The sequence below is a fragment of the Colobus angolensis genome, unplaced genomic scaffold (assembly GCF_000951035.1).
Source record: "Colobus angolensis palliatus isolate OR3802 unplaced genomic scaffold, Cang.pa_1.0 Scaffold185, whole genome shotgun sequence".
In the NCBI taxonomy this organism is placed as follows: Eukaryota; Metazoa; Chordata; class Mammalia; order Primates; family Cercopithecidae; genus Colobus; species Colobus angolensis.
This window is the reverse complement of record NW_012114988.1, coordinates 1,744,685-1,760,022: the sequence shown is the minus strand read 5'-3', so window position 1 is coordinate 1,760,022 and position 15,338 is coordinate 1,744,685. Positions and strand designations below refer to the sequence as shown.

At 48.9% G+C, this 15,338-nt stretch overlaps 1 protein-coding gene across 1 annotated transcript in view; it reads left to right on the top strand.

The window, feature by feature from the left end:
- The window catches only part of KAZN (kazrin, periplakin interacting protein), a 538,050-nt gene extending 522,967 nt beyond the window's left edge, over positions 1-15,083 (top strand). The window contains exons 13-16 of the mRNA XM_011939915.1: positions 355-456; positions 1,020-1,186; positions 9,366-9,480; positions 11,512-15,083. Coding sequence (XP_011795305.1) covers positions 355-456; positions 1,020-1,186; positions 9,366-9,480; positions 11,512-11,676 — 549 coding nt within the window. The 3' untranslated portion in view covers positions 11,677-15,083. The remainder of the gene's footprint in view (positions 1-354; positions 457-1,019; positions 1,187-9,365; positions 9,481-11,511) is intronic.
- The last annotated feature ends 255 nt before the right edge of the window (positions 15,084-15,338 follow it).

Below are 15,338 nucleotides of genomic sequence, written 5' to 3'. Positions count from 1 at the left end.
ATCCCAGCACTTTGGGAGGCCAGGGTGGGTGGATCACAAACAAGGTCAGGAGTTCAAGATCAGCCTGGCCAACTTGGTGAAACCCCATCTCTACTAAAAATATAAAAAGAAAGTAGCCCGGCGTGGTGGTTAGTGCCTGTAATCTCAGGTACTCGGGAGGCTAAGGCAGGAGAATTGCTTAAATCTGGGAGGCGGAGGTTGCAGTGAGCAGAGATCACACCACTGCACTCCAGCCTGGGCGACAGAGCAAGACTCTGTCTTGGGGGAAAAAAACAGGTGCGGGGAGCCCCAATTCCACACATGGCCTCTGCATGAACCCTTGTCCCTCCGAGTGACCCACTGTCTCCCCACAAGGCCCTCCAGGAGCGCCGGGCCCGCTGCGAGACGCAGAACATTGACCCCGTGGTGTGGACCAACCAGCGGGTGCTCAAGTGGGTTCGAGACATCGACCTGAAGGTAAGGGTGATGGCGGAGGTCAAGATGGCTCTCAAGTACATGCAAATCCCATGCAAATGTGTATGCAGATCTATATGCAAATCTGCACACAAATCAATACGCAGATCTCATGCAAATCAATGGGCAAATCCCACACAAATTAATATCCCCTTTGTGTGGGCTGGAGCATCTTAACCCAGGCCCAGCAAGAATTACCTGCCTCCTGTCACTCAGAAGGAGGGAACTGCTTACCTTCCAAATAGAAGCCTCGTGTCATGATGTTTTTCTCACACGGGGTAGGGAGGCTGTGCCAGCCCCACTCTACTAAGCAACTGTGGGGTTGAGATTAATTTAACAAATATTGATGACTTCCTGCTAGGGTCAGGGGCCATCTCAGTAACAGGAGGTCCCTGCCCTTGTGGCTCTAAAAAACTGGGGAGGGGTTCATCTTCACCAGCAAATTAACTGGTCCCCAGGGGGTCAAGCCCTTGCTGTTGGGGACAGAGCCCCACTTGGAACTGCAGCCCCCTCAGGTCAGCAGCATGGCCACTGCAGGCTAACAAGCCCCCTGCCTTTGCCCCCAGGAGTACGCAGACAACCTGACCAACAGCGGCGTCCATGGGGCTGTGCTGGTGCTGGAGCCGACATTCAACGCTGAGGCCATGGCCACTGCCCTGGGCATCCCCAGTGGGAAACACATCCTCCGGAGACACCTGGCAGAGGAGATGAGCGCCGTCTTCCACCCAGCCAAGTGAGCACGGGCCGGGCTCTGGTTGCTGGCTACAGTACAGCTCAGGGCTTTGGAGGCAGATGGTCCAGCTCCCTATCCTGGCCCATCACTTACGGCCTCTCATTTGTTCTTTGCACCATGGTGGTGTCCTTTTACAGATCAGGAAGCCAAGGCTCAGAGAAGCAAAGTGCTTTCGTCCGAAAGTCATAGGCTAGAAAGAGGTAGAGGAGCAGTCAGATGTTGAATTAAGTGTATATTAAATCCAAACACACCCAGGTGTTTAGAGAAGAGACAGAAAGCAGTGTACATGTAAGGAAAGGCCACGTGCAGGTGGAGTGTAGCTGGGAGGACTTGCATTGGCCTAATAGGTTGAGTTGGTTGGTCCAGGTGGGGCAACTGTGGGGACAAAGGTTTGGAGTCAGGAATGAGCATATTAATGATGCTTGTGGACCAGGTGAGCAGACCACATCAGCCCACCTGTCCTAGTATCCTCATCTGAAAAGTGACCAGAGAATGAACACATGGGCATAAACCAGGCCCCATCCCAGTGGATTCTCTTCTTAAAATGATGCACTTAGGGTTAGATGACCATTTATTGAACACTTGCTGTGTGAACTATCTAATTTCATCCTCCTGGCAATGTCAAGAGATCAGTAGCACTATCCCTCCTTTATAGATGGAGAAACTTCTTCAAAGGTACCAAGCTATGTGCCCAAGATACACAGCTAGTAAGTGGCAAATCCTAGATTTCACCTTTATTCTATCAATATGGTGTATTATATTGATTGAATTTCATGTGTCAAACCAACCTTGCATTCCTCAGATAAATTTCACTTGATCACAGTGTATAATCCTTCTCATATATTGCTGGATTAAATTTGTTAGTATTTCGTTGAAAAAAAAATTGCATCTATCTTTACCAGGGATATTGGTCTATGGTTTTCCCTCCATGTGACGTTTTTGTCTGATTTTGTTGTTAGGGTAATAAAGGCCTCATAGCATGAATTGGTAAGTATTCTCTCCTCTTCTGGTTTTTGGAAAAGCTTGGAAGGATTGGTGTTCGTTATTCTTTAGACATTTGGTAGAATTCACCAGTGAAGGCCATCTGGTCTTAGGCTTTTCTTTCTGGGAAGCTTTATGACTTCTAATTCAATCTCTTCACTTGTTAGAGGTCTATTCAGATTTTCTATTTCTTCTTGAGGCAGTTTCAGTAGCTTATATCTTTCTAGGATTTTGTCCATTTCATCTAGGTTAGCTTATTTGGTGGCATGCAGTTGATCATATACTTTTTCTCTTGTAATGCCTCTTATCTGTAAAGTTGGTAGTCATATTCTCTCATTCACTCACTCCTGGTTTTAGTGATCTGAGTTTGAATTTTGTTCTTTTTTTTTTTAATCAGCCTATCTAAAGGTTTGTTGATTTCATTGACAGAGCCCAGATTTCACTGTGGGGCTCTCTAACTCAGGCCTGAGTGCTAAACCCCAAACCATGTGGAGCCTTAGGGAGCAGCTGGGCCACTCCCCATGTTATACAGTTGGGGAAACTGAGGCTTAAGGAAAAATTGTGCATGTGTGGCAGGGTCCAGGTGTCCTGGGCTGCTCTTCCCTACTGGCAGGCTGACGCCCAAGCTGTTCTCAAAGTGAGGCCCACAGACCCCTGCAGCAGAATCACTGAAGCTATTGTAAAATGCAGATTCCCTGGTCCTGCCTCAGACTTGCAGGACCAGTATCTGCTGACAGAACACAGGGATCTACATTTTTAGCATTTTGGGGTGGTTCTTATGGAGACAATGTTTGATAAGAACTCTATTTTAGGCCAGGCATGGTGGCTCATGCCTGCAATCTCAGCACTTTGGAAGGCCGAGGAAGGAGGATGACTTGAGCCCAGGAGTTCAAGATCAGCCTGGGCAGCATAGCGAGACCTTGTCTCTACTAAAAATTTAAAAAATTACCTGGAGGTTGTGGAATGCACCATATAATCCCAGCTACTCAGGAGGCTGAGGCTGGGGATTACTTGAGCCCAGGAGTGTGAGGTGGCAGTGAGCTATGATTATGCCACTGCACTCCAGCCTGGGTAACAGAGCGAGGGTCCATCTCTACAAAACAGAAAAACAAAACAAAACCCTCTTCCAGGAGCCATGAATCAAAAGACACAGGGAAAAGCCTTTTCTCCTCAGAATTATCCTCTTTCCCTGACCTCCCTTCTGGAGCCACATGATCTGTAACAAACTTTTTTCTGAGCCCTGGAGAGATGGCTCTAGCTAAATATTAGCAGGCATTCGTGTATCTGATTAAACCCTTATCTGATTAAACCGTGTATCCGATTAAACACACCCACGAGGTGACAGGTATGTTCAGGACTGTCAAAGACTAGTCAGGGAGCACCAAAGAAGGGCCTGGTGGGGACAAATAGGGTGGGTTCTTATTTTGTGGTAGGGCAGGGACTCCTTCAAGAATGAGACGAAAGCAATGAACCTCCCAATGATAAGATAAGAGGGAAATGACTCGGTCCAGGCTCCACATTCACCAGGAGCTTATGGCTCCCAATATGACATCATCTCTAGCCCTCCTCCCACAACTTTGACAATGCACATGACCCAAAGGCGCCAAGGAGAAGTCTCTGCCATGGTCTCGTGGTATCTGCTTTGACACACCCTGACTTCCTGCACCGCCCGATAAACCTTGGTCCAGCGCCAACAATGCATCGGTCATAGGACTGTGCACTAAGGACCTGGAGAATAAAACCAGTGGGCAGGAAGGATGCAGCGAGGAGCAGAGGTTTCCCAAAGGCACCTGCCAAGGGATCGGAGGAGTCAAAACAAAAATTTTGATGAAAATGCATGATCAGTCCCCAAATGTGCCTTGAAGGCAATATGTCTTGTCACTAAAACAAGAGTCAGGGACAGGACACACAGAGGAGCAGGACTGGAACCATAGCAGGACTGGAACCCAGGTCTCTACTCCTAGTCAGAAGCTCTTTCTGGAACTGATCTCTCTCCCCTGGGATCTAGGCTGGAATAGTGCCCCTTTTGCCATAAAAGCCACCCTCCGCAGTCATTGAACACCTGCTGTGCGCAGGCACTTGAGTGATCCATGTCCTGCTCTCGCAAAGCTTACAGAGATGGGTGAAGACCTCATAGGTGGATGGTGTGGAGTTCTAGCCCAGGGCCTGCTTCCACTCCAGGTTTTCTCTCTTTCCCTTTTTTAATAGATCTCTGAGGGTCTCTGCTCATCAAAGAAAGGCTCTGGCTCCCATCCAGGCAAGAAACTGGTTTCGTAGACATCTAAGTGAAGACATAAATCCATTCAGAACGCCTTGTGGCACTCTAGCCCCAGGCAGCCCAAGTTCAAACCCCAGCAGCACTAATCCTGGCTGTGTGACCTTGGGCAAGTTACTTAACCTCTCTGAACTGTACTCTCCTCATTTGCAAAATGAGTATGGTAATCAGTATCTGCCTCCCAAAGAGTTGATGGCAAGATGAGGTAAGACAATGCATAAAGCAATTGGCAAAGGAACCGGTACACCATAAGACACCCAATAATATAAATATTAGTGATTTATTCCAAACCCACCCTTAGCCCCACCACTGCTGCCTCCCATTCCTCCTCTGCAGGGCAATGGCTGCAATGTGGGTTCAAGTCCCAGCATCACTGCTTTCTTGCTGTGTTGAACATGAGCTAGTGGTTTTAGGTTTTACCTCTCTGAGCCTCAGTTTCTTCCTCTATAATATGGGAATATGACTCATACCGACCTTGTAGCTTTGTTCCAAAGGTTCAGGGAGGCAAATTGTATGCAGCCTGCTTGATACATAGATGCCCAGTAGGAACTGAGAGCTTCTGCCCCTGCCTTCATCTGGAGACAGAAGAATCTCCATGCAGTCAACAATTTCCTCTGGAGTAGCTGCCTGGGAGTCCCCTTCTGTCAGTTTGCTCCAGCGTTCTCATTAGCTTTTCAATGGAGAAGAACAATTCCATTACAAACTCAAATAGACTTGACCCTCAAACACAAAGAATAAGAGAACCTTGTCACCTGTCCCACCTCCTCGGCCGACAGGCTTCCCAAGACACGGGCGATGGAAAACATTTATTCTCCGGTCACTCAGCAGGCCACCCGAATGCGGGTGGAAGGACACATTGAGCTTATATGAGATTCTGCCCCATCCCACCCTCAAACCATCCCTGACCCATCACTGGACCAGCTCAGTGCCCAGAGGCCTGGGCCTGTGTGCGATGGGGCCCAGTGGGGCCTTTGAGGCTGCATTCTGGCTCCTGTACCATCATCGGTGTGATTTTAGGCAAAAACCTTACCCTCTCAGAGCCACGGTTTTTTCAGCTTGCAATAAGGATGATCACCCCTTCTTCCCAGGGCTTTGCACAGGGTTTGCTGAGCCACCGTGGCAAGGAGCTGACAGTGTGCCCAGCACACAGTGGGTGGTCCTCAAGTACTCTTTCCTTTCCATTCATTTTCTCCAGCACAGTGTCTTGTGCCTCTCCAGCCTTGTAAATTCTTGGTTAATGGGTTGAGACTCAATGCTCAGGCTGGCCCAGCTGGCAGAGGCTGACTCCCATTCCCCAACCTTCCTTCCTGCACCACGATGCCGATTTAGTGCCTGGGGTGCCCTATATTGACTCAGGAGATTCCAGTGAGATGCGCCATTCTCCACAATGTTCCCTCATCAAAAGTTCTCCTTCCAATGTACCGTTTCCTCGAGGTCTAAGTGACTAGAAATACTTAATATGTCGGTTCAAAGCTTCCAAAGATCTTGGCCCTGTGCTTGGCTTATCCCTGGAGCTTTTATGTTTTCATGGGATTTAATCCAAAGGCCTAGATGGGGGGATTTCAGCCACTGTGGAAAAAATGAGGAGGGAGGATATTTTGGCACAGTGGAGGCCAAGGTCACGCCGTACTTCTCTGTCTACAGAAAGACAACCACTTTCTAGGGATGGGGTAGTTGTTTAGACCAGGGCTGGCCAGGCACAGTGGCTCACACTTGTAATCCCAGCAATTTGGGAGGTCAAGGCCAGTAGATCATGTGAGCCCAGGAGCTGGACAACATGGCAAAACCCTGTCTCTACCAAAAATACAAAAATTAGCTGGGTGTGGTGGTGTGCACCTGTAGTCCCAACTGCTTGGGAGGCTGAGGTGGGAGGATCACCTGAGCCCAGTAAGCCAAGATTGCACCACTGCACTCCAGCCTGGACAACAGAGCGAGACCCTCGCTCAGAGAATAAAAAAGACGAGGGCTGCTTACTGGACTTTACTGTACAGATAAGGAAACTGAGGCCCAGTAAGGTGTTCTACTTGCACCAGAACATATAGAGGGAATGGCTGAGCAGGAACTCCGACCAGGTTTGTGTCCCCAAAGCCTTGGTTGGCCACAGTAAGATGTAATTGTAGCAATTACTCTTGCTATTGTTAATCAGAGCTTAATATTTGTGTGTGTGTATATGTATGGGTATATATGTGTGTGTGTGTGTGTGTGTGTAGATATGTGTGTATTTGTATGTTTGTGTGTTTATATGTGTGTATATGTGTTTGTGTGTATATGTGTATATGTGTATGCTTGTGTATGAGTGTGTTTGTGTGTATATGTGTGTATATATCTGTGTGTATGTGTTTATGTATATGTGTGTGTGTTTGTATTTTTGTGTGTCTGTGTGTATACGTGTGTTTGTGTATGTGTGTGTATATGTGTGTTGTAGGTGTATGTCTGTATGTATATGTGATGTTTGTGTATGTTTGTGTATGTGTGTATTTGTGTATGTGTGTATATATATGTGTATGTGCATGTGTGTGTGCTTGTGTGTATGTGTGTATTTGTGTGTTTGTGTGTATATGTGTGTATGTTTGTGTGTATGTATGTGTATGTGTATATATGTGTGTTGTGTGTGTATGTATGTGTAGGTGGTGTTTGTGTATGTTTGTGTGTACTTTTGTGTATGTGTGTATATATGTATATGTGTGTGTATGCTTGTGTATGTGTGTATATGTATGTGTGTGTATGTATTTGTGTGTGTGTATTTGTGTATGTGTGTGTGTATTTGTGTATGTGTGTGTGCATGTGTATATGTATGTGTGTATTTGTGTGTGTATGTGTTTGTGTGTGTGCATATTGTATGTGTCTATGTGTGTGTATTTGTATGTGCATGTGTCTGTGTATGTGTGTGCACATACATGTTTGTATTTGTGTATGTATTTGTGTGTTTGTGTTTGTATGTGTTTATGTGTATATTTGTGTATGTGTGTGCATATGTGTTTGTGTGTATATGTGTGTATGTGTATGTGTGTATATGTGTATGTATGTGTGTGTATGTGTGTTTGTGTGTATTTGTGTGTATGTGTCTTTGTGTGTGCATATGTGTTTGTGTGTGTGTGTGTATTTGTGTGTATCCCCTCATTTAGTCCTCACAGTGACCTAAGGAGGAAGTTCTGTTATTAACCCCACTCTGCTCAGCACACAGCCCAGGCTATGCTAAGGCATCGAGCCAGGCTGCTGACATGGAGCCCACATGTGCGACCACTGTCCTACCCTAAATCCCAAGGTGGGAAGGCCGTGGTCTAGACCTTGATCCCAGAGGCCCCAGTTCAATTTCCATCCCTGCCACTAGGTGTCTTGTGTATCTTCAGACAAGACACACCCTCTCTTTGGTCTTCTGTCTCTTCTTCAGTGAAAATAAGAGATGGGACCCCTGAGGCTCTCCCAGGCTCATTTGACTGCTCATGTTCCATGAGCTGGGGCTCCAGCACCCCTCTGTACCAGAGAGCAAACAGCCAGCTGCCTGAGTTTACATTTTGTGGCTTCTGCAATTACAGCTGCTTCCCCACTGGACCTGGGGAATCTCGTCTCCAGGTGGAGGAGAGGGGCCATTCATGAAGACCTCATTTCCTGACCCACCACTGAGCAAGGGCCTCACTGCTATGTGGAAGCCTGTGGAACCCGTGGGTTTGAGAACGTAGCTCATTTGCCATTCAATCAGTGCTGTCTCCTACACACCACTCCCCTCCCTTGAACTTTCTCAGCAAAATTTGCCCCAGAAGACGAAGAACTTCTCTGAGGCGGCTTAAAGGATGCTAGAAGGGTCTTTTTTTTTTTTTTCTTTTTCTTTTTGCAAGAGGGTCTTGTGCTGGAGTGCAGTGACACTATCTCAGCTCACTGCAACCTCCACCTCCCAGGTTCAAGTGATTCTCCTGAGGTTCAACCTTAGCCTCCAAGTAACTGGGATTACAGGTGTGCACCACCATGCCCAGCTAATTCTTTTTGTACATTTAGTAGAGATGGGGTTTTGCCATGTTGACCAGGCTGGTTTCGAACTCCTGGCCTCAAGTGATCCACACGCCTTGGCCTCCCACAGTGCTGGGATTACAGGCATGAGCCACCATGCCCGGCTAGAAGTTTCATTTCTTTTAATGAGTTTACCTTCGTGGTGACTTCTGGCTCCAGGCCAGCCCTCTTGTCCCGACTTTGTTTATCCACAGCATTGATATGCAGACTTTTTCTGTAAAAGGCCAGATAGTGAATATGTTAGGATCTGAGAGCCATATGATCTCTGTCAAAAGTCTACAACTCTGTCCTTATAGCAAGACAGCAGCCATAGACAACACGTAAGCAAATGGGCACAGCTGAGTTCCAATAAAACTTTATTTATAAAATCAGTCTGCCAGCTGGATTTGACCTGCAGGCAGGCTGTAGTTGGCCAAATCCTATTCTAACAGAAGCTTCAATGCTTTTGCACAAAGAAGGGAGTCATGGGGGCAACTTCAGGCAGAAAGTCAGGTGGGCGACACAGATTGCAAATTCAGAGCAGGGGAGACTCCTCATGCTTCTCTAAGCACAGCTAATAGCTATCATGCTGAGATACTCATCTCGAGTCTGTTGCAGTAAAGTTCACAGTACACTGAAGAGTTAAGAGCAAGACTTTGGAGTATCGGAGGCCCATTTCTGCCGCTTATAGCTGTGTCGTCTTGGGCAAATTGCTTGCTGTCTCTGGCATCCTTTCCCTCTCTATAGTGCTGGGCTGGCAGTCCCAAGCTCCAGGCCTGTTGTGAGAATCACACTTCTTAAGTGCTGAGCACAAGGATGGCATGTGAGAGGGAATCAGTCAGTCTCAGCAGCTGTGGTCATTGTCACCAATGTGCGTGTGTATGTCTCTGGGGAAGTGACTGAGCCTCCCCTGCTGACTCAGAATGGGCCTCTCCCCAGCTCCACAGGCATCCGGGAAGCTGAGCGTTTTGGAACACCCCCTGGCAGGGCCTCCAGCGTCACGCGGGCAGGAAAGGAGGAGAACAGCAGCGGTCTCAAGTACAAAGCTGGCCGGGTAAGTCACTCGATGGGTTTGCCTGTGGGTCCTGCACGCCCGGGAAAGGTCTTTTCTTCTCCTCCCAGCTGCAGGTCTTTTTTCCTCTTCCCAGGAGCTCTGTGGCTCCTGTGTTGGCCTGTGAAGGTGGAGTGCCAGGCCGGGTCACGGGGGCGTCCAGGACGTACCTTCAAGGAACCTTCACGATGCTTTGGGTACAGTGCACAAAGCCCCTGCAGGGCTTCGAGTAGCGCCTGGATCTTAAAGTGCAGGTCTCACCTGACTGCATCAGAGTCACCTGGGACTATTACTGAACATGCAGATTCTAGGACCCACCTTGGCCTCCTGGAAAAGGAGATCTCTGGGGTGAGGTGGATCCTGCATTCAGCCAGGCTACCCACAGGGTTCCAGCGCAGCCCCAAACTCTGAGCCCCGATCACTGATTTCGATTTGGGACTTCAGTGACCCGACCAATAGCAAAGATGAACCTCTGGTGACTCCAACCAAACAGTATGAAAACACATGCAATTCAGGTCCGATTGCACAGACTCCAACTGACACAGATTCCTCAATGGAAATGCACAGACACAGATGGCAGAACTGGGTAATCCAAAACGTCTTCCACTTGAAGAATGCATGATCCCCATTCATTCATAAACATGAATACATTGCCACTTTACCCTTAAGAAGCTCCATTCTAGAACATGCACTCTAGTAATTGGGATTAATATTGCCCCCAAAGGAGCGAAAATTTGTTTTGGTGGAGGTGGGGGGTGGAGGCGGTGGCAAAAATTCTTATTCTTTCTATGTAAAAGCACAAATGTACATATGGTACACAAGCAGAAGCGTAGTATGTCTGTAGCATTAAAATTTCACAGCAGGGGTGCAATTAGGAAAAAACTGTCTAAAAAGTCTCCTTAGGGAGCAATAATAATAAAAAAAGAAGATCGGGAAACACTGGTCTGGAAAGAAACGCAGTCAAATAAATAGTTACAAAGCACTAATGTGACTACTTTAACACAGAGATGTGTGCAATAAGAGAGAAGTATTTTTGAAGGCCTACTGTGTGTGATAATAATAGTTGAGAGAGGTATTTTGAAGGCCTACTGTGTGTGATAATAACAGTTAAGAGAGAGGTATTTTGAAGGCCTACCGTGTGTGATAATAATAGTTACTATTCATCAAGTATTTACTTGGTGCAAGCACTTGCTATGTGCTTTGCAGATGGGACTTGACTTTTTTTTTTTTTTTTTTGAGACAGGGTCTCACTCTGTCTTTCAGGCTGGAGTGCAGTGGCGCAATCTCAGCTCACTGCAACCTTTGCTTCCTGGGTTCAATTGATTCTCATGCCTCAACCTCCTGAGTAGCAGGAACTACAGGAGCTCGCTACCACGGCCAGCTAATTTTTATATTTTTAGGAGAGGCTGGGTTTCACCATGTTGGCCAGACTGGTGGGACTTTACTTTTTACAACAAACCTGGGAGTTAGAAACTACCATTCCCATTTTGTAGCTGAGAAAATGGGCTCAGAGAGGGGAGGTGACTTGTCCAAGGTCACACAGCTGGGAAGTGGCAGAGCAGGGATCTGAACCTGGGTCTACAAGTCTCCAAAACGCACATTCTTTCTGCCACACCAGGCTGTCTGGAATATTCCTCCTTGACTTGGGAGTGCAGTCAGACCTCACGGGCCCGCTCAGACATTCTCACAGGTAGTCTCCAGGACACACTTCCTCAACTCTCCACCCACCAAGGAGGAAAGAAGGAGGCTTTTGTGAATCAGGAATAGTCAGACCAGTGATATTTGTCCTCACCCTTGGTAACCAGCTGAATCCTTCCGGGGGTGGGGGCACACAAAGCTCTCCCCTAACGGTCATTCACAGACTCCCCTCAGCCTCCCTGAGCAGGGAGTATTATTACTAATAGGGGGAGCACACACAGGTTAAGTGAGTTACTCAATCACTCAGCAATTAGAATTGGAGACCTTTCCCAGAACTTCATTCTTAATTCTTGTTTCTCTTCTTCCTGTCCTTTGATCATATTTTTGTCTTCTCAGCTGCCCCTGGGGAAGATAGGAAGGGGCTTCAGCAGCAAAGATCCTGATTTCCATGATGACTATGGCTCTCTTCAAAATGAAGACTGTGGAGACGATGACACCCAGAGCAGGCTGGAACAGTGCCGTCTGGAAGGCTACAACAGCCTGGAGGTCACCAACGTGTAAGGAACTGGTGGCTCCACCAGACCCTACGTGAGAGACCCAGGAAGGAAGAGAAGCCAGATGGCCCCAGGTGCCGTTGCCACTGTACATAGCAGCCGCAGGCTGAGGATGTCCCCTGCTCCTGGGCAATATCCCAACAGACTGTGCGGTTTCAGCTCCACAGCACCTAGGAGAGAGAAGACACCAGCCCACCTGTCTTGGGTGGGCCATGGACTTTCCTGCTCAACTGGAGATTGGCCCAGAGGACCTGTCACAGTGTCCAGCCCTGCCTCCATCCAGGATACACAGGCCCCACCTCAGAGTGACCATCACTGGAGCAGCCAAGCAGTCCCTGGAGCCTTAAACTGAGCTGCCAAGGTGGGAAGAGGTCCACAGTTCCCCAAAACACCCTTCCAGGGGGAGCAGGGGGGACCCCAACCCCACACGCCAGCACTCAGTCCATTAGAAGAGCCGGTGCAGGAAGTGCTGCCTCTTGCTAAGACATTGGACAGGGCGGGGGTTGGGGGACTCTCGGCTGCAGCATCCTTACCCTCCCTGACTGAGAACTTGGGTGCTGACTTGTCTCACTGAATCTCTCTTGGGAGAATGCAAAATGGGGGCTGATCATTCCTTCCACCTGAAAAGCTCTGTGACACATGGGGGTGGACGTATTGAAGAGCTGTTCGCTGATCCACCCAGGAGTGGCTACGCTGAGTGGGGGGCCGGTGAATGATCTGTGCAGGGGTGGGGCTTAGCAGCCACATTTCTAGGAGATGCAGATGTCCTATCACCAGAATGAAAGCTATTGGGATAACAGGATCAGGGATGACCGATGGCCCCATCTGGTGAATCTCCGGCCTGTGACTTGGCTTTGTTGAACCCAATGACAATGGTATGGAGTGTGGCGAGGAGTTTGGGGTCTAGGGCAGGGAAATGCTTGACATTGTTAACCCAACAAACCTTTGTTGTGATGTCCCTGTCACCTGAAACATAGGTGACATAGCTCACCAATGTCCTAACCGAGACACAAACTCCACAGAGCAAAATCAAAATCATTCGGTGTTGGTGGGGGAGAACCCCAGCCCTTTTCTTGACCTGCCACTGTTATGCTGTGGGGCTTCTTCCCAGTGGCCTCACCTCTCTGTGCCTCAATGTCTTCATCTATGATACTTCGGGTTCCCTCCCAGGGACATCGTGAGGATTAACACTTGCTAATATCTGTAACACACTTTGTAACCTCTCAGGAGACAATGGGAAGTTACGGGGTAGCTAATTTCCCATTTACAACACAGAAATGACATAGAGCTAGTTCTCTCCAACTCTGTTTTGGTTGGAGCAGTGTGCAAAAGGAGGAAAATAAATGTTTAATGTTCAGACCCGCCAAGAGGCCCCCAACAGGGCTCAAGAAACATATAAATCCCGTGAGCACAGCCTTGAAAACCAGTATGACCCAAGCCTTCGGGCTTCAGTTCATTGACCGGATGACAGCCACGTGATGATTAGGGAAGGACGGATGCATTGCTGTTCTACTTACACATCGGGTTATCAAAGCGAGTCTCTTGTTGGAACCATGATGCTTGATCTCCTTTGAGGCCGTTTGCACTGGGGCTTGAGTTTCCAAGATTCACAACAGGTGTCAGCCTCTGAGAACCCTCAAAGCATGTGTTCTTCAACCTGGCAAGTTGTTTCGTCTCATGGGGAAAGCCGAGCTCTGATGAACTTGAGAATTACACCTCTCTCGTGCCGAAGACCGTGGTGTCCCCCTAACCACATAAGCACAGCCTTTCTTGCTCTCTGAGACCAAATGTCTAGTTGGTAGACAGGTGGATGTTTGGCCTCCTAAGGACACACTTCTGATCCTGGGCCTCAGGTGGCGAATCTCTGGCATGTGGCTTGGCTTTGTTGAGACTCCAAATTCCATTATCTTCATGACATTCAGCCTCATCCATAGGGTCCTGAAGCTGCAATCCACAGCTCAGAAAGGAGAGGTGAGACCTCTCTCCAACCTGGTGCCACAGGTCACTCCCAAGCCACATCCAGCCTGGACGAGCTGAGACCCCAGAATCTGCCTTTTGGGAGGGAGCAATGGCAGCGCACCCAGGCAGGCACTTATTCCTGCAGAGTGAGCCAGAATTGTAGCAGGGCACTTGAACGCAGAGCTGATGATTTGAAACCAACGTTCACCCAAGTTGTCAGAAATGGCCACTTACATGGTTCGATCTTGCTGGGGACAGTGGACAACTGGGGGTCACTGGCGGAGATGGAATTACCTGAAACACTCACAGCAGGAGGCCAGCAGGCCTGGGGCAACACGGGCAACCGCCAATGTCTCTTTTGGTTTAAATTATGCCATCATATCTCTCTTTCACCCATGAGGCTCCCTATCCCTGACAGCCAGGTGAGCATTTGGAGCTGGTTTCTCAACATGAGGATGGGTTGGTTGTTAAATTAACAACCTCCACAGTGTCAGATTGGGTGAGCTTTGTCTGCTGGAAAAACCCAAAATGTCAACTCCGCTTCAAGGGTGGGCAAGAAGAGAAGGCGGAGACTTGGCAGAGAGACTCGAGCTGATTGTCACAGGCTACAGAGGGGCCAGCTCCAGGACAGTGACCCGCTACATCCTGTCCAAGCAGCCTGAGTGTGGTCTTGGTCCCTGCAGGGCGATGTGGCATCTGGACCTGGGGACGAAGTGGATGTGCTTCTTGGAAAGCTGTTGCAGCCTGTACCTGTGGGTGCAGAAGGCACCTGCCTAGTAGACTCTCAGCTTTCTCACCCCCAGGAGCCTCGCAGAGGCCCCTTTGTCCTTGGCTGAGTGGGACCTTTCTTTGAGAAATCTGTCTGTCTGTCAGCATCGCTGTTTTCGGACCTCAGGCCGCAGAGGAGGAGAGAAGCCACACAACAATCTGGACCCAATAAAGTGGAGAGAAGGGCGTCTCTACACAGCCCGGCCAGGGAGGAGGGCCCCAGAACAGGGATCCAAAAGCTTGACGTCACTGAACAGGGCTGGGTCCTGGCAGAACAGGAAGATTTGGCCAGAGGTGACCTCAGCATTCCCTCCAGGGGCACCCAGGCCTCTCTGACCTGGGGAAAAGAAGGCCCATGCTCAGGCCCACCTCCCCCTTCCCATCAGAGCCCATGCGTCCTGGGCACCACCACTTCCACTCTGCATTCCGAGGCTCCGGAGGGCTCTTCCTGCTGTGAATGGAAAGGAGAAGAAACCCTGTGGGCAATGGCAGCCTCTGAGTCTGGCATTCTTGCCGATGGCTGGCCAGCGAGGAGAATCTCCCGAGCCCTGACACACGCAGGCCTTTTGTGGCTGCAGAGGAAATGGGATGACTGTGAACAAAGACGCGGTTCCTAGGGCCATGGCCCCAAATCACTTCCCCGGGAGTGAATTTTAACACAGTAACAATAAATACTACTGCACAGCACTTTATGGCGGAGGGGGCTTTTTTCTGTGTTTTCTCATTTAGTGTTGCCAGCAGCCTCTTTGTGAGATTATGAACCCATTTCATAGATGGAGAAGCTGAGATCAGAAAGGTGGAGGGGCTTGCCCAGCTCTGTAAAGCTAAGACATCCCGGGGCAGGGACCCGAACCCAGTCCATCTCCCTCCAAATCCCAGGCTCATCCTCACAATTACACACTCTCCCAACCCTCGCCCCCCTGCAATGTTAGTGAACACCCC